Source organism: Pseudopipra pipra, chromosome 4 (assembly GCF_036250125.1).
Source record: "Pseudopipra pipra isolate bDixPip1 chromosome 4, bDixPip1.hap1, whole genome shotgun sequence".
NCBI lineage: Eukaryota > Metazoa > Chordata > Aves > Passeriformes > Pipridae > Pseudopipra > Pseudopipra pipra.
Genome location: NC_087552.1, coordinates 25434610 through 25461803, shown reverse-complemented (window position 1 = coordinate 25461803; position 27194 = coordinate 25434610). Strand labels below are relative to the sequence as shown.

Sequence of the window (27194 nt, the reverse complement as noted above, 5' to 3'; positions counted from 1 at the left end):
ATCCCTTCCCTCCAGCATGTTGACTGCACCACGCAGCTTTCTGTCATCAGCAAATCTGCTAAGGGCGCACTCAATCCCACTCTCCGTGCCTACAACAAAGATGTTAAACAGTGCCCGTTCCAATACAGGGTCACTGAATGGATGAGGTTGGAAGGGGCCACAGTGGGTCATCTGGTCCAACCTCTCTGCTCAAGCAGAGTCATCCTAGAGGACACTAAACAGGATTGTGTCCAGACAGCTCTTGAATATCTCCAGTGAGGGAGATCTGTTCCAGTGCTCAGTCACTTGCACAGTAATGAAGTTCTTCCTCATGTTCAGGTGGAACTTCCTGTGCATCAGTTTGTGTCCGTTGCCTCTTGTTCTAGAGCCTGAGCAGAGTTTGGCTCCATCCTCTTGACACTTCAGATACTGATAGATATTCAAAAGATCCCCTCTCATTTGTTTCTTCTCGAGACTGAACAAGCCCAACTCTCTCATCCATGTAAGATACCGTAACAACATTTTCAGGACCAAGTTCTGGACCCACAGCCATTTAAGTAAGTACAGAGAGACCAAGAGCAAGATTTGATTCTATTTTTCTAGTATGAACATAAATAGGTGTTATACTTCATTGTTTCAGGGATAAGTGTTACAATTTCTTTAGTCTGGACTGCAAAACAACTCTTATTTAATCCTATTTCCAAAAAGCTGGGACTTATTTAACAGAAATACATCATGGTGAAATTACGAATAGTAATTTTGTTATAACGACACTTGTGTGCCAAAAAATATACAAAGGATGCATTTCCAGAGCTCTTCTCTATATGCCTTCCAATGATACCTTTTCAGTAATTGTGATTAGTAACCACAGCGCAAAACTCAGTGAGAGTCAATAATACATTAGATGAAGGACGTGGTAAGACTACAGATTGACACAGCCATTTTACAGTTCTACCTGCAAAAACACTTGCTGGATATCTTAAATTATTTGTCAGCTTTAGAAATAGCCTCACAACTTCAACTAAATACTGACTGATGACTGGGCCATAAGCAAGACATAAATTTGGATGATGTCCATTTCAAACCTTGAAAGAGTAGACTGAAAATGAGAAATCCGTTAATTTTAAAAATAAAAAAATTATAAACTAAATAAGCAGCAGTAAAGTCACAGTATATTAAATTAGTACATGTCATTGCAGTAATGCTTATATTCTAGTCATTTGACTTTTATTATTAACAAACCTTTTAGGAGTTTGTCCTAAATGCTGCTAAAAAACATTCACTTCAAGATGTCAGCGCACTCACTTTTCCTGGTGTAAGCAGTTTTCATCCAATTAGTGTCAAAAATAAGAGGAAAAAACATAACATACATGACACATACTTCAGAATCTAAGGGTACAGGTTACCATGACTAGCTAGACAGATTGAAACATGAGCTGCTAAGAAACCTCCTAACAAATAAAGTCTTCTCTGGATTTTGCAGGAATAAGAGAAGGAATAACAAAGAACTCAAACAGTTTATACAGCAAGGGATGACAGCCTCAACATCCTATCTATGGTTGCCACCTCCAGTTTCCCTTCCAGTTTGAAATAGCCAGGATCTCGTGTCAAATGAAACAAGTTAGTGACACTAACCAGATTTTGTTGACAGTCACTCCCTTTTCCAACCCCCATCTCTGCACTGGCATCCCAACAATCATTCTTTGTGGAATGGAGAAACATATAATCTCTGGAAGAGATTTTTTTAATTTTAGTAGTCCCTACAGAGCAATTCAAAGACTCATTGGCAGGGCAAAATGGAAATGAGGGCTATACCACAGCACATAACAAAATGTCTCTTCTGGTCTTCTGCTTATGATATAGTCAAACAGATTATTTTAATTTTAATAAAAAAATGTAGTTGTCATTTTAGGTGCTCTGTAATAAGCAAATGACCTCACTGCCTTAAAACACCAACAGTGGTATACAGTGTCTGAATGTAAATACATTGGGGAAGGATTAAACAGATGCACAACCCTGTGGGCTCATCTACTGCAACCTCCCCTGGCAGTGAACAACACCAGAACCACCTACCTGCTTTCCTCTATTTATCTTGCACGTTCATGGGAGAAATCTTTACAGCCAAAACTTTAGTTCACACATACACACACACAAAACCACACAGCGTTCAGTATTCACAAACAAACAAACCCAAAAGTTCTAGTGATTTTGTTTCTTCTTCAACTTTGGTTTTTATTAGCACTTTAGCTTCATTTTCTCATAGACTTCAAGTCAGTGTCAAAACCTAGGTGAGACAGCCATTGAAGCCAATGGTAAAGTTCCCACTTAAATTAAGGGGTTTAGCTCATCAGCACAAGTCTTGCTGACAGCCTAAGAACATCCATCATCATTGGTTACTTGTATTTGAGTACCAATACGAACAGAATTTACAGGAGAATAAGCAAAGCAGTGGATTCAAAATGTGAAGCATTACTTCAGTATTCAGTGTTATACCCAAATTCAAATAAAATTGATGCCACTGTACTACAAATGAATCAGGAAATAGATACCATGAAAGCTATGGTAAAACTATAATGATTTCCTTCTTTTCCTGTGACCAGAACAATGGAAACTGGCCCCATACTTGAAGTCGTCTGAAGATTTGCATGTGTTAAGCCCTATTTTAAACTCCCAGCCTGCTTGTCCTACATTTATTTATTAGAGAAAAACACCCAATGCTGGTATCTCATTACTCCACATCTATACCTTACTAGTAGTTGCAAAAGCAGTTCTCTTTAACATTAATCTTCTTGGTCATTAAAAGTGTGTGCAGGTACATGGAATATTTTTTAGGTAAGCAATCAGAAATAATGGCATATTGCTGTCTCAGGTAAAAGTTACATATTTGTTCTGAGAATTTTTCCTGGGCTGTTGAAGACTGTGGACAGCATTTTCTAGTTGGGTTATGTTACTTTACGTACCTCTCACTTTTCAGTACAATAGCAGATAATGAACAGATACATGTAGGTTTGATGAGTAGTTGTCAAATATCAAATTTTGTAGAAGTAAATTCTCTTCATATTTTGGAAAAAAAAAAAAAGAGGAAAAAAAAAAGGATACCACTGCTTAGAGGAAAGCCTGGAAGTGAAAGTGAAAAGAGTTTTGTTGAGCTGTAAACAATGGTAAACAATGACACCTAATAAAACAGCAAGAAGACTAAGGGATACCTGTGGCAGGAAGAATCAACAAGCACCTCAGACACCTATGACTCTTGAGCTGTACCAAGAAGTCCCACCAAAAAGTTTACTAAGTGTCAGTTCACTTTAGAAACAGAGTCACAGAACATTATTTATATTAAATAAGTCCTATTCTCTTTCTGCATCATCAGTACCGAGGATAATTGCAGGAGAAATTCAGGACATTGAAAGAACTAAGCTAACTACTCCAGATGCAACTACCTGTCTATATCCACAAATCCCTTGCTTAAACACATGGTTGCCTGAATATGAAGCGGAAGTGTTTCAGGACTAAACAAAACCCACCAGTTTTGTCTAATACCCCAGGGTACTGAATGAATACATTGAAAGTATGTCAATTAATATAAAAGGAGGCACACAGTTCAGCAGACCAAAGAGAAGCTGTGGAAAGAAACAGGAAAAGACAGATGCAAACAAAATACGTCTCTTGATCTACTTTCAGCAACATTAGGGAATGCAGATAAAGAAAAGTCAGAATTTTAGAGTCTCATTGGACCATCTTAGATGTTAACACAGAAAAATAAAATTTCTGATTGTTCTCCTCTTTCCCTGAGGATTACCTTCTTTTAGGACAATAGGCCCTTACACAAAATTCAAAACCAACTCTGAATCTCAATGTAATATTTTCAAACACTGAAATATTTTATGAACAAGTGCTGCTAAAGGAATCTTTTGACAACAATAAAAATATCTTCTTCATGCACAAGATGAATACAATAAAGTCTGTCACCATTTAGGAAATATATGTCAGAAAGGCCAGTTTCCATGTCTCAGTTCTCCCTTTATTCCTCCAAGAACATGTTCAAACAAGAATGACAAACTGTTCAGATTTTGTGTTTGAATCACATTACAGGGCAAACAAGCTCTCTGCTGAGTACAAAATCCCTTGCATTTTATTTAGTGCTACTTAGCACTTTAATTAGCATTGTCTTTAGCCTTGAATTTTTGGCATATGAACTACTTTAGAGCTAGAATAAAATTTTAACAGGTAAAGCCCTACCTGCTCCAAGAAGATGAAACTGAAACCATCTGGTAGGTGAAATAATTGGGGGGGGGGGGGGCATGAGACTTATTTTGCGTTCTTTCCATCTCAGACTGTAGGGAAAGTGCAAAGGGAATAGTATCTAGGAAAGAAGAGACAACTGAAAAATTACCTTGCCTATGAACTTTCCTGAGTATGGCGAAATCTGTAGTGGAAGAGTGGTGATTACTGGCACCTAAGCTATGCCATTATTAACACTCTCCAGAACCATGAGGTAACAACCTAATTTAGCATCCATTTTCCAGTAGTTGTTCTAACTACCTGCAAGCAACTCCTGAGCCCTGGCATCCCTCAGGCCTAGGACCTCAACAGCACGCTTTCCTAAGGGATTAACAGAATTTAGTTACAGTGGAAGACATGTGGTGGGGACATTATAATTAAAGCACATTACTAAATTTTTAGACTGGTAGAGTGACAGCTCTTGCCAATACTGCGGAGACAAGAAGGTACAAATGCTTAGAAGAACAAGTTAAGAGCAATGAACAGTTCAGGGGAAAAAAAAGGGAACTGAAAACCATGAAGAACATACACAAAAGTGTTTTGATCACTATCTCCAAAGGCAGAAATATAAGGAACTAGGGACAAACACTGTAATGAAAAGTGATTGAAGATGATGATTCATATTAAGAGAGATGGGAAATCTTGTGAGTGCATGGTCCTGAAGAAAGGCCAAAAAAAATCACTCCAAAGGAAAAAATAATCCTCATATAGTCAATAACCCCTTGGCAAATAATTTTTATTATAAGGGAAAAATCTCTTTCCCAGATGCGTAATCTGTCAAAATCCCTGTCACAAGTATCACAAAGGCTAAGAGCTTAATGGGATTCTACAGAAGAGTATCATAAATACAGACACTATTATCTTTAAGCAAAGGTAAATAATGATAACCCATGCTCATCTTCATTTCTCAGAACTTAAATCAACAGTCAAATGAAAGCAAATCTCACAGTACTTTCACTGTGCAACAGAGAGCAGTGCAGAGGTCTCCTATCAAGCATTGATCCAAGCTGGCCTTGCTGATGGCCAGGGCACACCAGCACAGAAAAAAACAGGGCCAGAGCAGTTCTCAGCTATAATTGTGAAGGAAGTGCTTATGCCCTGAAGCACCAGGCATCAACACTACTCCCAGTCCTGGATCTAGTTCAGTCAATTGAACTTGTCTGATCTTAGCCACAGTCTATGCATCCCTGGTAAAGATGCACACACTATTCATTAATTCAGCTATGTACTAATCTCTGAAGTTGCTGATATTGACCACTGGCAAAGCAAAGATCATTTGAACACCTACTAGTTGCTTGGCATTACACTGTAAGCAATTTCCAAGGGCACATGTAATAAATACTTTCGTGAGTGCATAGACCTAAGCAAAGAACCATCCCGTGTCTTCTAGGAAACTGTTTATCTTTGCAGAAAAGTTTGCAATTTCCTGTGCATGAGTCAACTGACGGTCTCTGAGCCCAGTTCCTTCCTATACATACACACAGAGTATAGACCCACTGCTTTCACTCCACTAAAAAACTGCCAAGAAGCTTCAATTTGAAGCTACATATCAGGCACAGTCAGAAATCGCAAACAGTACCTTCTGAAACCAAAATGGACAACTCTAATGAGCCCACAACTTAAAGTCTGAAAGATATACTGAGGAAAAGGTTATTAAATACTGAAGAGGAGATCTGAAATGCTATTTTGAAAACACTGATCTGATATAGCCAGACTGTGTGCAGACACAGTCTGGGCAGGTTTGAAAGCCTTATAGTATACCTAAGCTTACCTGCTCAAGCACAAGGCAGCAGGGACATCCAGCTAGGTCACTCCAACTCAGCTGGGGTCTCTCTACCCTAGTGTTCAAAAGAATATCCTTGATGTTCATGTGCATCCAAAATTAGGTTAAGGTCTGAGTACCCATCCTGAAGTTCAGGATTTTTTTCCTCGAGCACAAGCTCCCATGCCATCCCAATAAAATGGCACCTTGCAGGTAACAAAGACAGAAGCACAGTGTTCTGCTTACTAGACAAAATCTTGACTAAATAGAGAGAGCTGAGAGAAGGTAAGAGACCTAAAGACTACAAAGAAGCAGTAGTAAATATGCTCTCAAAGGAAAACACACAGCTGTCTACCTGAAACCAGTGCCCAACTTACTATGCCTTTCCAAAGTGGCTCATGCATCTTTCTAAAGCTATTTCCTGTTTTCATTGTGCAGCCTGGCAAAGTTAAATTTCAGGTTAAATTAAACCATGTACACAGACTTTGCCATTTCAGTGCCTCTCACCCTCAGAGAAGGAGTCTTTTTACATTCCAGAAGTTCTAATTTTACATTAATGCTTCTAGTTTCTACGGATGTGCAAACACATAAAACCAGATAGTTTTAGTCCTTCCATTACAGTTTTTTTTTATCTGGGTTGGAAAAAGTAGAAGGGAACTTCTGCTCTTACATGTAACACAAGAAAACTTGTCATCCATGAAACTGGGTCTTTTTTGTTTTGTCAGATTTTCTAAGGAGATACACACACTGTCACAATTAAGGTATTTTGAAAGAGATGAAACATAAAGCCATGGTTTTGGACAGACTCTGAGATTTGTAGACTCAGGAAACAGAGAAATAAGTGTTTGTCAGCTCTTCAGTCTGACTATGAAGTAGTGATGGAAGGTTCACAGTTGCCAGTGGCAGCTTTTAGACTTTCCAAGCCGCTTCCCTGAACCAGGACTAAGAGTACAACAGTTTCATCACACTTCGGTGACAAACGCATCATCAAACCAAAACTGTTGAACCAAGCTGAAGAGAGATAATTTCTCCAGAAAATCTGAATTATCACATTTTTCTCCTTCAAATGATTAAGCAAACTCTTTTAATAATCATACAAAGTTTTCATTTTTGTATTACCTGGTTGAATAATTCCAGTAACAACAGCGATATATTCCTCAGGCTTCTGATCAGTGGAAATCTCTCTGCTGCCTCCATCTAAGGTCAGTGTCTCATAAAGAATTCTTGAATTCTCCACCCCACAAAGTAGAATTACCACATTTTCTAGAGGTTTTAGAACTTGTTCCAGAAAATAACATCTCTCTTGATTCAGGCAGTTAAGAAGTCCACACGAGAGTATCAGGAGTTTACATTTATAAGAGGGTAAATAGAATAGCTCCTGGTGCTTGAAAGTTGAAGTCTCTAGATTGTAGAGTAAGATTCCTCCTTCACTCACTATGTGTCCAAAAAGAAATTTTAAATACAGTGCCCACTCTTCTGCTTCTTGTCCATATATCACAAGGACATCCTTCGTATCTTCTAGAAAGAAGAAAACATTTTTAGAAAATAAATTCAAATGCGTTTTGAATTCACTATAAATATCAGAAGACATATTGCTAGTTTCCCCCCTATTAAAAACTTTAGGTACTGAAGAAATCACCTTCAGCAGAAATCACCTTAAAATGACAATCATCTCCTTATTTTTAAAACCGAGGCAGAAAGATTGTCCATAGAAATACTGGAAAAATAGCTCAGAATATTACATGTTTAGAATAGCTTCAACTAGTATTTCAGAATACATACTGAAATTGCTATGCAGGAAGCAGAGCACATTCACACATTCTGCACACTCCTAGAGTCTTGACAACAGGTGATACTATTAAAAATTAAACACTTAGCTTTTAATGGCAGAAGTAAAGAAAAGTTTTTTAAAGGCTCGACTGCACTTCTTTTCAACTATATTGATTTTTATATATGAGAAAGAAAGCTCTATTTATGTAAGAAAAGTGAGTGAAATACGGTCTTAAGCTCTGCCAGGGGAGGTTTAGGTTGGATATTAGGAAGAAATTTTTTACAGAGAGAGTAATCAGACATTGGAATGGGCTGCCCAGAGAGGCAGTGGACTCATCATCCCTGGAGGTTTTTAAGATGAGACCGGATGTGGCACTTAGTACCATTGTCTAGTAACCACAGCGTTGTTGGATAAAGGGTTGGACTTGATGATCTTGGAGGTCTTTTCCAACCCAGTTGATTCCATGATTCTTTATCTAACACCACACTTGGTGGAAGAAAGGCTCTGCAATACACATCTCATAAAGCCTTAATTTAACAGGGTTTCCATATTTAGTTTGTCTTTTCTATCTATATACAGAGGGAAGAGTCATACTGCTGAGGAGAGACTCATACGAGCGAGGCTTTCCATACTGCAGTTTGGTGCAATGTTTATTGAAGCAAGCAGCTAATGCTATCAAGTTACCTGTGGGAAATCAAACGTGGGTTTCTCTTGAACTACAAGCATGCTTCTTTTTTTCCCCTGCCATTGATCTGCCTTCTATATTAAGAGCTGACTTCAATATTAAGCAGGAATGTAAGGCCTGCAACTTCCCCTAAATTGTATTAAAAGGTGAAATATCATTATTTTGAAATGCTTGCCTAACTGGAAGTGTGGAGTCAAAGTTCACCCTGTGAATAGCTATGATGTTCTCTATCAAAAATCTACTCCATGTACCTGTAGCTTTTCCCTATTGCATATTGGGTTTGCCTTCACAAATTTTAGTAATATATATGCTTGAAGGCAGCTTACTTGAAAATTAAAGCCCACCAAAACTCTGCTTCCAGAACAGTATTATTTTAGTCTGAAACAAAAACAGTCTAGCTTTAATGCAACACTAACCAATACTGAATACACAGTAACAATCCATAACTTTCAACTAGATTTTTTCCCCTTCATTATTTCCATCTCTTACTGAATTAATTCTTTGAAGTTACTGCACTTGGAATATAATGTAAGTTGAGATTAATTTTGTTCCCTTGAAAGTTAATGCAATAGAAACTATCATATCCTGACAAAATTAAGCTGTGCTTCAACTGCTCCTACTTGGAACCTGTCTCAAAGGTAGAAATAAAAGGTATTATTACTTGAGCAATGAGAAACAGTAAGAGAATTTCTGCAGTCATCCATAACCTTAAAGGGTTCTTCTGACAAGCAAAACTATTCTGTAGTTATTGGTGTGTGGTTGCCCATGAAAGCACAACTCTTGAAACGTGTCATCTGAAAGCCTCTTCGAAAAAACCTGCTGAATCTTATGAGAACCAAGTGAGACGGGAACATCTTTTCAGACTACTGTGACCTAGAAGGAATCAAGAAATTGCATATATAAAACAAAAACCCATGTCTTTTGTGGCAGCAATTAGAATATACAGTACGTAGTAGAGGCATTTAAAAAAAAAGCAAGTACATTAGAGAATCAAAGGAAATCTCGAGCACTCTGCAATGCACCAAACACATCCAGAAGGCAAAGGAAACAAATCAAATATTGGGGGCCAGTACCTACTCTTAAACAGGTACCTCAGTTTATGAATCTTGCAATCTTTTAAAAGATAGTTTCTGTGTGCTTAGAAGTAAGCAAGAAGTACTTGTTAACACTCATCTTTGAGAATAACACTGCACAGCTGTCGGCTTATTCGCTGCCTTTTAAAGGCCTTGTAGGTTTGTAAAGGTTTGTAGATGATATGCTTTACTTCTAGATATCTGCATTTTACTACAGTTTTTTCTAGAAACTCGGTATTAACGTACTTTGCTTGACATAAATAAGGTTGATTTCAATTAGGGTTTAAAAACTGGCTCTGCAGTCCCACTGCCTTAGGATGCTTTGGTGAAAAAAAAAAAAAGTGACATTTGAAAACCAGTGTTTAACCAAGTTTTAACTGAAAGATGGATCACCATCTTTCTCAGGATCATCCAGAATATTTTCCAGTTAGGGTACTGGAGCCTAACAATATCCTTCCCCGTTGTTCACTCAGCTGCCCAGGAATTCCTGTGACCACATACCAAGCTTGTCACAGTCAACCATAACAAAAAAAGTAATCCAAGTCTGTTTATGATCCTCACTTGAATCACATTAGCCTTTGATACCTGTGTGAAGAAAACTCTCTTTCAAATTGTTCTCCACCACTATGCTGAGAAAGGAGACGGTCAACTGCTAGAGAAAGCATAAAATGCATCCCTTCTATTTCTTCCTATCACAGATGTCCTCACTTGGGGAAGGGAAGGTTGCTCCTCTTTTTTTTTTTTTTTTTTTTAATTAGCAGTCCTAAAAGGAAAGACATCTGAGAAAGAAGTGTATGAACTCCGTCGGTATATAATGAGTTACCATCCATCAGCAAAAACTTGTTAAAATAAGTACAAAGGAGAAGTAGAAATACACAGAATAGAAGTTCTTGCTCACTTTCTCAAAATATACTGATGAAAAATTGGGGCAACATAAGTGATATGGAATGACATCCATTGCATTTTTAATTTTGTGATAGTAGACTACACTGTCCAGGATTACCATGAGTATCCTCTCATGCTAAAAACTTAACACAAAAAGAAGCAGTATTTTTTTTCCAGACAAGGAGTGCCAGATTAGAGTTACTTAAGAATTTACAAGTTGACTGCACTTATCTGATTAGACTTTTCTGTATCTCCAGATTCTAGTTTCATGGTCCAAATCAAATATCACCCAAAGGGAATGCATGACGTTCTCCCACGAGTTCCCCTTCCACAGAAACATACCATCTTCACCTAGAGAGTCTTAAGTCCATGGTTTTTAAAACTACTAGGGTTTGGAAAATGTCTGTTTTTCCTCTGAGGCATCTCCTCCTCCCTTTCCTCCACATTTCTTTCACCCTGTAGGATAAAACTATGGGTATAATCATGAGAAACATATAGAGGCATAAAATAACCCAGACTCCCATCTTTGCTCAGAGATTTTCTTCTAATCTCAAGAAGATTCATTTCTATGTGGGCTGTATATAGGATGAGAATGGCAAGCACACATACTAGTTCAAATGAGACTTCAGAAACTAAAGACCTTTACTCTCCTGGCCCCTTTGCAATCTTTTAATAGAGACTCAGCCATTCATCTCTTCACATTGCTTGCCCTGATCACTTAAAGTGATATAATAAGGAACTGTGGAAAAAGTTTCACTAGCACTTCAAACAACCCCTGCAATATAACATTTGGAAACGAAGTGAGAACGTTTAATTCAGCACTAATCAATGACCTTAGCACAACGAATTGCCCCTCACCCATCCAGGAGGTGTCGATTTTCCCAGTCAGCACACCTCACACACATCCAGTAAATGTGTCTCAAAATGCAACTCTAGCTCTTGGTTGCTGGAATTCTGAAAGGCAAATCCCCTGAAGCAAGCCAAAATGCATTCATCGCAGGAAGGACAGCAGAAAGCACTTCAGAACCAGTTGCAGATAATGGAAAATGTTTTCAAGGCAGTCACGTTGCTTCTGAGACATTTCAGTAATGGAAATGAAAATTATAAAAGCCACTGGTAAACTTTACAGTGAGATCAGAAAGTAGCAAAATTGATGCGGCGCTGTGGCACACCTGTTTCAATTAAAGCAATTACCCTAAAACACAGGACATTCCTGCCACCACTGTATCAGCCAGCAGAGTGGCTGCACTTCTATTTTCAGAGGCCTATCTAACTAGCATGAAATAAGAACATTTTCACTGTTTATGTACTTTCTGTTGCTAATTGCTAAGTTGTATGTGAAAACAAACACTTGTTCTACCTGTATAAAATCAACCCTGACATCTTCATCCTTCTTACTAAGCTCAGTAAGGTCTGGGCTGGGTAAAATGAGGTTCTACAGAGAGGAACAACTTTTCTACAAATGGGATGAGTTTAGGGTTGATCTTGTTGGCTTTCTATGTAAAGAAATTCCACTGACCTTCCCCACAGTGACAATGGGAACAGAGCAAAATAAGTTCCTGGGGTATCTTTGACTGCATGGACCTGGCACGGGTAGACTAGAAAGATACCTGACTATCAAACCTTACAAAGCTAACATTATGCCCAAAAAGCTGTTCCTCTTTAAGTGATATGGTCTTATGCCCTTGTTTAGGCTTCTCTCTCTGACCTGTCCTATGAATACACACAGCTGCATATCTAAAGATGGGCAGGTTCATTTCTAATGAACATGACTAAACACAAACATGGGATATAGAAGTCAGAACTCAGTTCTCTATTTCAAGGTATATCTCCTCCTTTATCACAATTACCATGATGCAAAATTTCATGTCATTGCAGTCACTTCCTTATACCTTTGGCAGATTTTAGCAGAAAACAACCGAGTAATTCAGAAAAGGTTTAGACATGAACGAATTACGAAGTGAAAAATACATCATAATGACAATATAAAGAGCGGAGTAATATACTATTTTTTTATGATTGCTGTGGAATAAGTCTTTAAGGTCACACAGAAACCTGAGCAAGCTGTATGAAGTTTGTATTAACAGATGCTATTGCCACTAGAAACAACCATCCCCTGAAGCTTTCCCTTAAACTGTCACTACAACTATAGTTTCATAAACAGGAAACAGTTAAAGAAAAAATTAATTTCAAAATGTCAGTGTTAGGGTAAACCAAAGTGCCCTCTTGTTTATTTTATTTTTTATTAATTGCCAGTGTTTCTCTCATCAGGATCTCTCTAGATGTCCCCATCCTGACTTAGCACAGGCAGTTCTGGATTTATGATCACATTTAAACTCCACTCATTTAAATTCAATGTCTTTGCTTTTTCTTTTGCCTTCTGTTGCCTTTTTTTTCTGTCACCTTTTATTCCATTGTTAGTTCAGTTTCTCACAAATTCTTATCTCTAATTCCTTTGACATAAGAAACAGAGAATAGAAAACATGTTCTGCAGGCATTAATTAGTGCTAGGGGAAACAGTCTTCTGAAATTCATTACATGTACCTCTATCACAAGAGAACATATCTCAGAAAATAGTGCATACACAACAAAACAAAAAGCACTTATTTTGCAAGCAATAACATTTTGGGTAAGTTGCTGTGATTCCAACTGCTGTGATCTGGGAAGGTCATGCTGTAGCACTGATGTATAAAAACAAGAAAAGTGTCTTACACATTAAGAAGTGTAATTTGTACACCAGGGACTTGGCAGAGACTGATCATCAAACAATGTTTATCAATAAATATCACCATTTATTGCAATTTCTGCTCTGAGATTTCTCTGTTCCCTGCATTTGTAATGTGATCAAATAGACTAAGCTAACCACATCCCAGCAATTCCTAAGTTACAGATTATCACTGACACATGAAATTTGTCTGGTATAACTCTCTTAGAGCAGTCATAGAATGGTTTGGGTTGGAAGGGACCCTTAAAGACCATCTAATCCCAATACTCTGACATGGCAAGGACACCTTCCACTAGACCAGGTTGCTCAAAGCCCCATCCAACCTGGCCTTGAACGCTTCCAGTAATGGGACATCAACAACTTCTCTGGGCAACCTGTTCCAGTGTCTCACCCACATTTCTTTAGGTTTCTAAATCCACTGTTTCCTTTGCCACAAGTCAGCACAGTACTGAGGAAGGACTTCAGAGGTCCCATAATTTAAATGGCTTGATCTTCTCCTGCTTTTGCAGACTAATTTAAAATCCATTTTTAATGCATTTCATTTACTTGAGCATTCATGCAGAAATTTAAGGAAAGGCGAGCAGCAGTTTTTATTTGATGTATAACATGCCGAAGCTATGAAGCTGTAGAAGAAAGTGTCCTCCAGTTTCAGTTCATTTCTTTTGTCCCTTTCTGACAAATACATGACAGTCAAAAGACTCCTAACAATAACAACAAAAAACTCAAGACAAATCTCCTATCAGTGTTGGACAACCACTCTATATTTTTGTTTTGATCTTTTTAGCAGCATTCATCCTAATGATGCATACAGAAGGAAGTAAATGAAGTAGAAAATAATTACATAAATGTGTAGCTTCATAAAATGAGCAATGAAAAAGGTAACAGTGAGTTAGAAAACAAAGCTAAATAAAACATTCAGGAACAATCTCAATGGAAGGCTGACTTCTCTATATTAAACCCACCTCTGCTTTCTCTCTACTGCCTTAAGACAAAGATTCTAGAGATTAGCCATATAACAAACTACATTTATTTCTGTCCATCAGATAAAGAAAAGTTAGTTAAAGGAATGGCAATCTGTCTTCACACAATTCACCCACCGGGCTGCAAAATCGACCGCAATGCCCAAATACTGCTACAGCTTGACTGAGATTCAAAAGACATTTTTCCAGTAAGCATATCTCCTCATGGAAGGAGGAGAATCATCTTTCCCCCCTGCAAAATAAATTCTCAAATTAGTACCAGCCCTAAAATAAGAATAAATCGGAGAGTAACTTGGGTATCAATTCTGAGTCCCTCTCTAGCAGAGAGCCCTTGCAGAAAGATTTTGTGTAACTAGTACTGCCTTTGACCACACTGCATGCTTCTGGGAAACAAACCAATTGGAAGTTCTGTATGTTCATGTTCTTCCAAACAGATTTGCCATATAATACATACATATCTACCATACTTTACTGTCATTGTGGTACAGTTTCACGGTTGCATAGAAACAGGAAAACTATGTTTACATACTGGAAAAAAAGTATCTCACTAGTACTTCTACCTTTTCAAGCACACTATCCTCCATTTCTAGTTAGAAATGTACAGAACACAAAGTGAAAACAAATCTTTCCTGAACCATGTCTGAGACCAAATTAAACCTTATCTCATACAGTCAGAGTACCTGTGTAGTTCAAATACAGTAAAACTCAGAAGCTTGATGCGGACAGGACAGGATCAAGGAATCATGAAGCATTCTGCTTTTTCCATGATCAAGCCCCTCATTGTTTGACCACATCTATCTAACCAAATTTTTACTTTCCTCTTGAATATCCAGAAAATGAAAAATCTTTAAAGAAAACAGGCTGATGCTGTCATAGGTCTATCACCATCTTCACTGCGCATATATTTTATTATTGTCTAATGTAAGACTCCTCAAGATACCACAATTTAACATGCTACCAATGCCAGCTGCTCAGCAATAACTGATTGCACTTTTGGTACAGGTACAAAATACAATGTGCAGTTTGAAGTTTCCTCCTCTGAAGTTTATTCTGCCCATGTTCCATTTTCCATTTACTGCAAATTACCGTTATAACGCACAAGCATCTTAAAAAGCCCCACAAAAAAATCTCACTGCTACCAGATGGGGTAGTCCTATACATCTCTACTATACAGTTGCTTATACCCATCCTGGCAACCTATATTTTATTCGTCACTTCAACCAACTCCCCAGCACGTTTTTTTCTTGCAGTTGCCTGAACACTTCTGTTGACAAAAGGGAAAATGAGATATGGGACAAATCAAGCCTCTGAAGTTAACAGGAGGGTTAATAAAGACTGCCACTTGCAGCAACACCTATAACTTCAAGGTCAACATTAATACTTAGTTAAGATCATGAGTGTACTTTTGAAACAAATCATCTGATTGTCCTCACTTACCAGGCTTTGCTTCATTTTGCCCTGGAGCACATAAGCTACATACTTTTCAGATGAAAGTAAAGCAGAACATGTGCTTCGAAATCACACCTAACATGCACCATATGCAAAAGCCCTAGGACCACATTAGGGTAAATTCAAAATAAACTCCCTTCAACGTACCCTGCATGGCTCTCAGGACTTTAGCACCTACTGCTGGCCTCTACAAACCCCCTCTTGTAGGCGGCACTATTTACCAGTGTTGAAGTAGCCTTATAGCATTAAGAAACCAAGTCCTGAGAGTGCTCACTGATCATGTCGGGTCAGTGCTACACCGTAGTACTGTGAGTGTGCAGCTGAGCTCCTACTCACTCTTGCACACTTGTGCCAAACCAGTTCCTCGAGAGACACTTCTGAATGTAGCCACTTTCACTGAATCCATAGTTGGTACAGTCTGCAATGCCATGTGCTCCTGCAGTATCTAAGGCACTTACAGGTACCTGGATTGGCTGATCAGGACAACAACAAAACTAAACACTTCTTAAATTAAACGCTTATCATGAAATTAAAATTCAGTGAACAAGACTTCAATGATATACCAAGAACAGAAATATCCACAAAGAAAACAGCATGTTCAAGAGTAACTTTCAAAAAAAACAACAGTTGCTTAAACCTCTTATAAGACTTTTCATCAATACAATCTTTCAGTAAGAAACAAAAACCTATGAAAGGAGGGGAACTTGAATTCGGAAATATTCCTCTTAAGACTCCTAGTACTTCAATAAAGACTTAGATTTTTAACTATCATTTATCCAGTACTGGCTTTTTGCTATGAGTGTGAAAACTTTTCCAGTCTACTAGCAAAACAGGCTGTTTACGGGAGAGTATGTACATTCTGGTAATTTAAATTTTACAGTGCTCATCTGTGAAATAATTGTGGTGAGAGAAATAAAATAGTGTATTTTACTTTTACAATATTTTAAGGATGGTTAATGTTCAACCCTTGATTTCTGATAAAATGGACTAGCTTTTTACAGAAGTCTCTGAAATGTTACATCCAATGAATGAGTTGTCACAGTTTGAAAGGATAGTTCCGCATTTTTATGATGTTATTTAAGGCATATTTTAAAGAACAGGTTGCACACAAAATGAATATTATTCATTATTATACATGTCACCCAAAACGAATAGTATAGACTTAACAGTGTGTGGGAGTACAAAAGTTATGGTATACACTATGTACTTGCAAGCTAAAATACAAAAACATGGATTGCTGTTTTAATGAATTCTATAAGCATCAGTGTTGAAATACAGGCTGCTAGTTTGCCAGTGAAACACAGCTGTTTTTAAACTCTTTTAGAAAACCAACTGACAATACCTTGGCAAGAGCACTACGAGAAAATTAAAGTGAAACAGTCCTGAATGTATTCTGTAAGCAGAAAATTCTTCTGTTTCCAAACTGCTAAATGTAGGATCTGGCTTAAACTTTCACTGAAAATATTTCTTCTCCAATTCAATCATTACAGACTTTCATTCAAGGGCAACTTAGATTTGTCCTCCTCTAAAATAGTTAGTCTTGAACAGGGAACAGAATTGATAAGGGAGAGAAACACATTTGGAAGTCTTAATGATAAGATTATTGTGTTACAAACCAGGTACAAAAACAGAATGCAAGTATGAGAACCTTAAAGTTTTGATTAAAAACACTGGCAAAATTTCCTTTGATAGTGTTCAGCAACAAGACTTTGTTGATTACCTACAGCTATTCTGAGATACACTAGCTGGGGAATTAGCTTTCCAAGTTTACAGCTAAGAAGACTACAGCTACTGGAGACACTGTGAAATATATAGTAGTAGAAATCTTGGGGGGCAGGGTGTGAAAAAAGGTATATTGAGTTTCATGCATTTTTATTAGATTTTCTAGATACTACGGAATATTCTTTCCAAGCAAGACTACTTCTATTATTCGATTCAATCTTTATTAAATTTTCTCATAATGTCAGCCTAGCTTTAAAAAAATAAAAGTCAGATGAATTTGAAATGCAAATTACCTTTAGATATTAGAAATAAGATTAAGCTGCTAGAATTTACTTTCCGGACACAGTTAAAATTACTTAGACACTGGTAAAGATGTTGTCATCTATCTGGTTTACTGAAAGGCCTTGCTTTGAAATAAATGTGAATTGAGGCATAAATCACATGAATTATTTATTTCAGTTCCCTCAATCAGACAAAAGGCATTTGAAAAATAACGATCAAATGGTAATTTTTCAGAGGGAAGAAGTTTTTCTGGGGAGACCCAGTAGTGTGCTTCTACACCATTAGATATATTGGCCACCTTCTTGGGATTTTTTATCCATCTGCTCAAGCACACACTCCTGGCCAGCACCACATGCTTCAGTCACAACTGAATTATGTGAATGCTATTGCAAACACTTTGAAAAAAATCTTAGTAACAAAACCTTAGGGAAATCACTACTTGATGAAGAAGTTTGTACAGAATACTACATATCTACCACTTTCCCACTGTATTTCACATTTTTTAAAGGAAAGAGAATCAAAGTGAGAAGATATCTGTGCTTTGTTGTTCATATGGTTTTGGTAATTTAAAAAATTGACTTATGTCACTCATGCATATTATAATTTCACAAAAAGCAAGTGCCTAAGTCTTTTCAGTTAAGTAATTTTTAATAAATTAGAGGAACCCCACCTTTGTGGTGTTCTGATAAAAGTACTGCTTCTTTTAATTTCATGCCCACTATCACATCACCATTAAACTGCTTTGAAGCCTGTACTGTATTTAGCCTTTCATTTTTACAAAGGACACTATCATTACTTAACATGGAGTCTTTTATTTTCAGTTCTCAAATGGCTCTAAATTGTCTGTGTTCAATTCATTCCAGTCATCCTATATCTTTTTCCTTTCAGCTATCTAAACAGTAAATGTTTCACAAATTAATGAAAATTATGAATAACAAAAGAGTTCACTATGTGAAGATATGTTTAACATATATTATTAAATTTCATAAAAGTTTAATTTTTAAATGCTGTTTCATACATTGTTCTGTTTTTCCCAAAGCTTATAGAATTTTTAATATTTTCCTTTAGAAAATAAATAATGCTTACTCTTTCAATTGTACCTCTAATCTGATATTTCTTTAAAAAAAGAAAAACACATCTCCCACCACTTTTTGTTTACTACAGTCAACAAACCTGAATTATTTATTCTTCATGAGTTAACATTCACCACACGCAGAGAATAACTAAAAAAAAATTATTATATAGTTTTGGGTTGTTTTTTGTTTTGGTTTGGTTTTTTATTTGGAAGCACAGATAATAATAAACAATGAGTAAAAATATGATTACGTCATTACATTTTGACAGGAAAATAGCTTGCTGGAGCTAGCACAGACAGAAACTGGCATGTCCCCAACACTGAGAAACATGGGGAGTAAAGTATGTTTAGGCACGAATTGAACCATATGGGACAGGACTTCATTCAGGTTTGGGGGTGGAGGGGTGGGGTTGTTTATCTTTAATTTTGACATTCTCTTTATTTCTTGTAAGAAAATTCTTTTATGCATGTCTAGAGCAGGTGATCTAGGATTAGGTGTTAGCTCCCAGATCCAGCTGCACTATTCAGTTGCACCTTAGCTTGGTGAGAGGGTAAAACTCAGACATCCAGGAAAACCTCTCTTCTGATGCTGGTTTCCATAGAAAGGAAACCCAAAGATGTAGGCTGGACAGAAGCTGTGGTACACTCCAGCAGAAACACCAGACACAGCCATAAAAGTCACTTGGCTGATGAAATGAATGTTTTCCTTGTGGTTTTAAGAGGTTTTGCTAAATAGAGAGAGCAAGATGAAGAACCTTGTAAGAATGCAGTCTCGTCATTGCTTCTAAATTCCTCACCCCAAACTCACGTGCAAAACAAGGAAAATGCTAAAGCACGTATCAGCAGGGCAAAGAGAAGAGAAAGAAATATGTGCAGGCCTTTCAGTATTTGAAGGTGACCTCTAAGACAGATGGGGAAAAACTTTTTAGCAGGGCCTGTTGCAATAGGACAAGGGGTAATGGTTCTAAACTAAAAGAGGTTGATTTACGTTAGATATAAGGAAGAAGTCTTTACAGTGAGGATGGTAAAACACTGGAGCAGATTGTCCAGAGAAGTGGTGGATGCCACATCCCTGGAAACATTCAAGGTTAGCTTGGATGGGGCTCTGAGCAACCTGAACTAGCAGAGGATGTCCCTGCTCATTGCAGGGGGGTTGGACAAGATGGCCTTTAAATGTCCCTTCCAATGCAAACTAATCTATGACCCTAAGACTCTATGGACTTCAGTGTTACAGTTTTCTTACAGACAAAGGAATTAAGAAATAAAGACATCTACTAAAACTTTATAGTGAAAAAGGTGAAAGAGATTTGCAATTCTTTTTTTCTGCTATGAAAACCTGCAAGATTCAGCAACTCACTGGAAGTAAGTTTACCAGTATGTACAGAGAGAAAACCGAAACTTGACAAAGGTATCGCATTTCAGCTTCACATTCTTACATGAATTCTCTATTTCTTAAACAGAAGCAACAAAAGTTATGAAAATTCCGGTTCCCTTTTCTGGAGAACATCTTTATATGTATACATACACACTTTCACAAACACAAGCACATCACACCACATGCAAGGGAAATATTTAAAATGCCGAGAGATCACCAATGAAATTTTGACAATTTTTCAAACATTTTCTTTGGCTTTTCTTTTTTGATTTCCCTATTTTACTATTGTATTTATCAATAACAACAATGAAACACTGCAGGATGAATTGCTACTTGATACATAGATCTCAACCGTAGAAATAAAAAAACGTGGTAGTACTCAAGACAGCTGGATATGCTAGAGAGCTATCTGTTTTGAGGAACCTGCTACTGCATCAACCACTGGGAATGTGGAACATATGCATGCTTGTAAAAACATCTCATTTCTCATCTAAGCATCCTCTAAGAACTTCTCTGGAGAGGAAAGCTAAGCCCTGCGTTGCACATTGCAAACCACCACTGTGCCCAAATTCTGCACAAATGATCAAAAAGATTGCAAAAAAAAAAAAAAAAAAGTTGAATAGGCTTTGAAATTATTTTTCTTTCCAATTAAAAGCAAAGAAGGTGGAAGTTTGCTTTCCTTTTCTAACAGCAATAAACATTACTGTGTACTTCAGAACTTGAATGCTCTGAATCAATGCTCACATGGTATACTAGTAAAGCTAGCTCTCTGATGAAAAGCAGTAATTGAGTATCACTGAATACTGATATTCCGAATACACTATACTCAGGCAGTAACTCTTTCCCATGGATATGTTGTGAGTTCTCATTTATCACAGAAGTGACTTCAAAATAGTACTAGAAGGAATTATACCTACTGTTGTAAATTTGGTTTTAATAGTATGTAGTACTTGGCCATAATGAAGGCTCATTAGTTGGCAATTGGTCATATAAAAATGACTGCTCATCACCCCTAAGCTTACAAGAAGAAATGAACCCTAGCCACAGACTGCAGCTATTTATAAACACCTGTATACAGTTTCAAGTCATTTACAGCTGTTAAGCATGTGATCTGAATGCAAAAGGGTGCTTTCCAAACTCGGCGATACCTCTGCTTGAACTATCTCAATGTCAAACATGTGTAGGCCTTTTCTTATTTAACTGTACACAAAAACTCACAGAAACTTTGAAGAAAAAAGTAATAAAGGGACTGCTAAGACCAGTTTGCTTTAACTGTCAGTCCTGCAGTAGCATAAATTATACATTCTGGCTTAATACAAAGCCTTGCTTTCTTACTATGCAGGGAGCCAATAAACACTAAATAATCATCAATATCATCACATGAAATAGATCCCATTTAAAATTTAGACCTTGGTATTTGTGAGTCCCTTCTTACCTTCATGGCAGTTTCAGAAACTATTTAAAATACCATTCTGAACTTACTACTTTTGTTTAAATTTAGCAAAACCTAGTTGTTTATCACAGTTCACATAGTAATATTCTGATTTTAATTTATACAAAAGGTCAGGGCAGCTTTATTTTTTTAATGATAGCCAGAAATGACTGGATCTCCCAGGAGGATACAATTATATCACAAACTATCGCTGCTGTTTGCATTAGGGCACTTAAGCTTATTAGAGGAGCTAAAACATTCTTTATTACCTCAAGCAAATAAAAGAGTATATAAGCTGACCAAACGCTCAATAATAAGCTTCAGGAGATACACAGATAGGAAAACAGTCACACTGTGGCTTCTGATTCCCTGGACACAAAAGTTCTTTTCAGAAACTGAAAGCATTGCTTGCTTTCACCATTAACGTGACCTCACTGATACAATTTTTCAAATATGGGTGGTCAATTGCTTGTATGCAAACTTCAGTAATTACTGCTTGCAGCAGAAGGGAGACAGGAGAGGATTTGCATAAGGCAAACATCTTGTTAGGAACAACTTCTGAATGTGAACGAGCAACCCAACACTTCCAGAGACATAGATAGCTTTGTGTTAATCATAAGGTACTTCTCACTTCTTTGATACTTAAATTACTAATACATTATTAGTAGTAATATTAATGTTCATATTATTTACTTATTGCTGAATCTGCTTTAAAACTCCACCATGAGACCCCTCAGATTTTTAATCAAAACATCATCTGAAACCTTTTCTTTTCCCTAAAAGTGAAGCAGTTGAAAAATTTTTAAAGCTACTAAAATTCACGCAATCCCTAATTCTTGAGAAAAAACAAAAATCCAGTATTACTTTTGTTTATTCACTGGCTAGATTCCCTCCCAGAACATGACACGTAAACATTGCCCCAGCAGCAGTTGGAGACACAGAAATGTACATCGTGTAAATAAAGAGTATATAGTGAAAGATCACAATGAAGATATTTACATTCAAGAGTGTGGAGAGGAGTAATAACTCAAACACAGCATAGCAATTAAGTTATCCCATCAGTGCCTCCTGTCTCAAGTGAAGACATGTCATCAAGGATAATCAGCATTACTGGTGTTTTATCTTTACCAGCTACAGCATGTTTAATAGAATAAAGAAGATCATCTAGGGTAGGGTGTCCTACAAAGTACTGGCAAGTAACAAGCCCGTCTCTCCCACCAAGCATCCCAAACAGCTTTCAAATTTGAGTTAGACTAGGCCTTGGGCAATCCACCTAAAGCAACTTCAATACCTCACAGCTAGTGTTCCACCAGGAGAAAACAGACCTCTTCACACTGTGGAAAGAAAGGTTTGGTGATGTGGTAAAACTGCAGGAGATAGGTTTATGCAGGGAGGTTGCAGGTGGATGAGGCTTAGGCAGAGCAATACATGAAAAAATGACAGAGACAAATGATGACAGCAGAAGGCCGGCATCTTCTCGGCTGGCTGAGCCCACAGTTACTTGTTCCCCTGCCAACGTGTGGAACTGGCTGCGAGCAGCTGGGAAACCAGCCATCCCTCTTTGGTATTCTTACATACTTACTCTGCAATTACTCCAGCTATTTTGCAGGCATACTCAGGATCTGACTGCCTTTATTCACCAAAAGCCAGACTTTAAAGTGGATGTCCCCAGGTCACACCCAGTTATATACTGTCATTGATACAGAATGATCACTAAGCAAACTTCTGTGATTATCAGAACACAACTGACTGTTCATATCTAGAAAATATCAGTTTGCCTAATAACTGGGATAGTACGTGCATATTTAGAAATGCTGTAAAACGTAGTTTTGCTCATGTGTGTGAGTTTTTTCTTTAAGGAAGCCTGCAAGTTGAGTCTAAATAGAAAATCCTATCTATCAAAAGCTAGATACTGGTAAAATAACCACACCCATTTAAAAAATCAGCCTTGGGTAGAAAGTAAAGTGGTATTGAGTTTTGATATTTTATCTATAACTAACTTATTATAAAACAGCTGGGAAAGTCACTTTGCCTTTCTTCCCTGATGTTTTCACCTGTATAGTGAAAGTAGTAGGTAGAGATGACTTGCAATGATAATGTCATTAGAATGCTGCACTTGATAACTGATATACTTACTCAGAAGTTATAAATTGATACAAAATATAAGGTACTTTGTAAAAAAACCTGTCTTGACATCTGAAGTAGTGATTTTAAATGATGAACCAGAACAGCAGACAAAAGCATTGAGTCACCTTTGCAAACTCAGACCTTCAGACTTCTCTTTCTTGATTCCTCATTCAGAAAATGAGGATAAAATATTGTCCCAACTAAGAGAAGAATCACAAAAATAGAACTGAGCTCCTTGCTGCACGCAAGTGAAAGCTCTGGTGCCTGCATGCACAACTTTCATTTCCTCCTTACTGAGTGCCCAGCTTTGCAGTCACTGGTTTGATTTGTGGTGTTGAGCCTTGCAAAGACACATGAAGAAAATGGGAGCAGTAAATACATAGTATTTCTGTGAATAAGGAAACATGACAGGGAAGAACATGCACAGAGACAAGGAGTCACAGGTTTCTGGTTCAGATTAAGGACTGCCTCTGATTTACATGAGACCTTCATAAGTACTTTTATCTTTTTCATAAAATTTTTCCATCAGTCAATTGGATAATGCGTCCCAATACTACCAAGAGAGTAACAAAATATACACTAACAGTTTTGAGACATCCAGATAATGCAATAAACACTGATGAAAGCATGAACAAGAAAATTAATATTTCTGTGCAAAGCATAGCACAGTTTTGCTGTACAGTGTAGGCTGGAGCCCATACCGAAAGCTGAAAGACTGGAAAAAGATGATCAATTTTTAATTAATAACACAACATATTATTAGCCAGTTAAGACTATCCCAGAGTGGATATACATTTAGGACATAATTAACATTGCTCATACAACTTTTATTCTTTCCCTTCCCAACTTTTTGGTGCCGGACTTCCCCCTCTTCAGAAAAGTTACATCGGTATTTCGAGACTGTCAAAGACTTGTTAGACACCGCTTGCACTTGAGGGCTATTTTCAAGGAAAAGTTATCTAAAACTGTCCTGACGTACTAAGAACAGCAGTAAACAGCCAATAATACAGTCAGTAAAAGCTCTGGCACAATTTGTCATGAAAACATGCAAACAGGTGACACGAGTGGAAACACCCAAGGGAGAAAAAAACCAAAAATGTTTTGGACCAGGCACGCTCACAGGGTGCGCGCCCACTAAGCACCCGGCTTCTTCATGGCAAAGCGCAGAACGCCCCACGCAGGGTTCTCCACGCTCCAACACCACCCTTGGACAACAACGCGGGGCAGCCTCCCCGCCCTCGCACCCCGCTCCGCCCCGCACTGACCTGCCGGGAGCATGGCTCCGCCGCCGCCGCTATTCCCTCGCCCGGAGCGCGATGTCCCGGCCGGAGACCGCTATCCCGGCCGGTCGCCTCCACCGGGACAGAAGCGCGGAGCCCGCCCCAGCTGCCGCCGCCCGTGGGGCTCCGCCGCCCGCTCGGCCCCACCCATATCCCCCGCTGAACACACACCCACACACCGCGGCATCGCCCCGGTACCCGCGGTGCGAGCCCTCGGCCTCCCGAGTTGTTTCTGTAGGGGGAAAACGAGGAGCGAGTCGACCCTTCCCAGCTGTGCAGAGCGCTGGGTTTCGGTGTGAGGCTGCAGCAGAGACCAGGTCATCCTGTGTGGAAAAGCCCGCCGAGGAAGAAAGGTACCAGGGAGGTATGCCCCAGAGTGTGACACCCGCTTGGGAAGGTGTTCTGGTGCGGTATGATTAGCTCCTCCACAGTATTAAGATATATATTTATTTTTTGGCGTGGCAGAGAGTAGTAAATCAAAACCAAAAAAAGCGAGACAAGCGGCCCATGAGAGAGACCGCGAACACTTCAGCTCACTGCTGCACTGGCCGTCGAATTTAGTCAGGGGACATCAATCAAGGTAGCATCTTTTGAGTTCAAAATAAAGGCCAGACCCCCACAAGGAGCCGGAGTTGCCCCATAAAATAGGATTACAGGAAAACTGCAAGTACTGCCTGAAATAAGTTAGTTTCCAAAGGAAGCAAAGCTTTTCGAACTGCAATTCAAGCATAGGTGTGTGCTTCTTGCCCATCTGAACTCCTGTGTTCACCTTCCCTACCTGAATTATAATGCTTTTGGGCTGATTTTAGTGAAATTTGTCAAAGCTTTTAAGGATCTCAAAAGATGAATTTACTAAGTACCAGTTTCAGGAATGTGAGTGTCCAAAATTAAGATAGTCTGCCTGAATTGAAGCAAAGGCTGCAAAGTGAATACAAGCAGTATTAGAGAAAGGAAAATCCACACATAGAGGCATACTTTATAGATGCCTCAGTGTGACAAACCTTCACAGTTTGCAATCAGCCACAAACCACAAATGTGCAGAAGGCTGGACTTCAGAGATCTACTTCTGTAAAGGCTTTACAAGCTGCAGGGACTATGTCCAGCTGAAATATGTAGAAAACTGGACCATCATGAGCTGTTTCTGTAATTATACAGGTAAATATTTGGGGGTTTTTATTTGTTATGTTTTGGGGTTTTTTTCAGTTGTTTTTGCTCGCCTATGGGTAGTTTTGGTGAATTTCTGATTTGACCTGGCCTATCACACAGAGGAAATGTCTAGCTACATAGACGCAGGGAAAATCCAAACTAGATCCAATCACGTCAGTCTACATGTGCCATCAGGAAGAGCCTGGAATATCTCCCATTGTCCCTTTCTTCTCATTTTTTCACTTCAGGTTTCATTCATTGAAGTGACAGATATCTAGGTAATACTTCATTCCAGTACTGTATTTTTGGACACATGGAACACAGCATTACAGTGTTAGTAGTCTTGAATTGTGTGCAGGATGAATGAGATGTCATATAATGGAGGCTGGAATATGCCAAAGATAAAACATTTGGAAATACTATATCTGACTATTTTTCCATGGCAATAATAATTGCTACTTCTTATAAAATGGTTAGATAATGTGGTTGGATGTGGTTGGGATGATTTAGCAGTTTAAACTGTGAGGATCTTCACTGTAGAATTAAGAATTCATAAAAAGAAAAGCAATAATTAAATATAAATGTATTTAAATATAAAAATAACTAAAATGGAACTTGGAACTCTGTCATTCCAGTAAAAGCAAAACACAATTAGGAGCTTTCCCTGGATATTAGGATGAGGGACAAAATGGAATTGTGATAGGCCAATTATTTACATTTTGAGTGGAAAGAAAAGTAAGCCGACACTGTGAAAATGAGTCCTAAAAGGAAGAATACAATTTGCTCTACCAGGAAGTCTTCTACTAGTCGTAGAAAGAAAAGCCTTTGGCAGAATCGAAAAGCAAGAAGCTCTGCTCCACATGGAGGCCTTGCTGAAGTGTTGGTCAACGCGCAAGGCACGCACGAAAGCTTGCAATGGTATGGGCGGAATGTGCGCTCTCATCCCACGTGTGCATGGTGCTAGGTGTAGGGTGACACGGATGCAGCTGGAAGGAGGCCATCTGGGACAGGTTGCTGAGAAGACGAAGGACAGAGATGGAAGGTAATGCAGGAGCTGTGTTATTGGACCACAGTTTAGGGTAGGGTAAAACTTGGTAAGGATTGTGGTGGTTTAAAGGCGTGCTTGGTGTAATGCAGTTTGTTGTGGTGTATGCCTTTTTGCCTCTGT

The 27194-nt window shown here is 38.2% G+C and overlaps 1 protein-coding gene across 2 annotated transcripts in view; it reads right to left on the bottom strand.

The window, feature by feature from the left end:
- BANK1 (B cell scaffold protein with ankyrin repeats 1) overlaps window positions 1-25081 on the bottom strand; it is a 138078-nt gene extending 112997 nt beyond the window's left edge. For both annotated transcript variants that reach the window (XR_010430056.1, XM_064652000.1), the window contains exons 1-2: window positions 24866-25081; window positions 7139-7537 (exon numbers count right to left, since the gene is read on the bottom strand). Coding sequence is in view for 1 of the 2 variants with exons in the window: in XM_064652000.1 (XP_064508070.1) it covers window positions 7139-7537; window positions 24866-24878 (412 nt within the window). In the remaining variant the exon portion in view is untranslated. The remainder of the gene's footprint in view (window positions 1-7138; window positions 7538-24865) is intronic.
- Between the last annotated feature and the right edge of the window lie 2113 nt (window positions 25082-27194).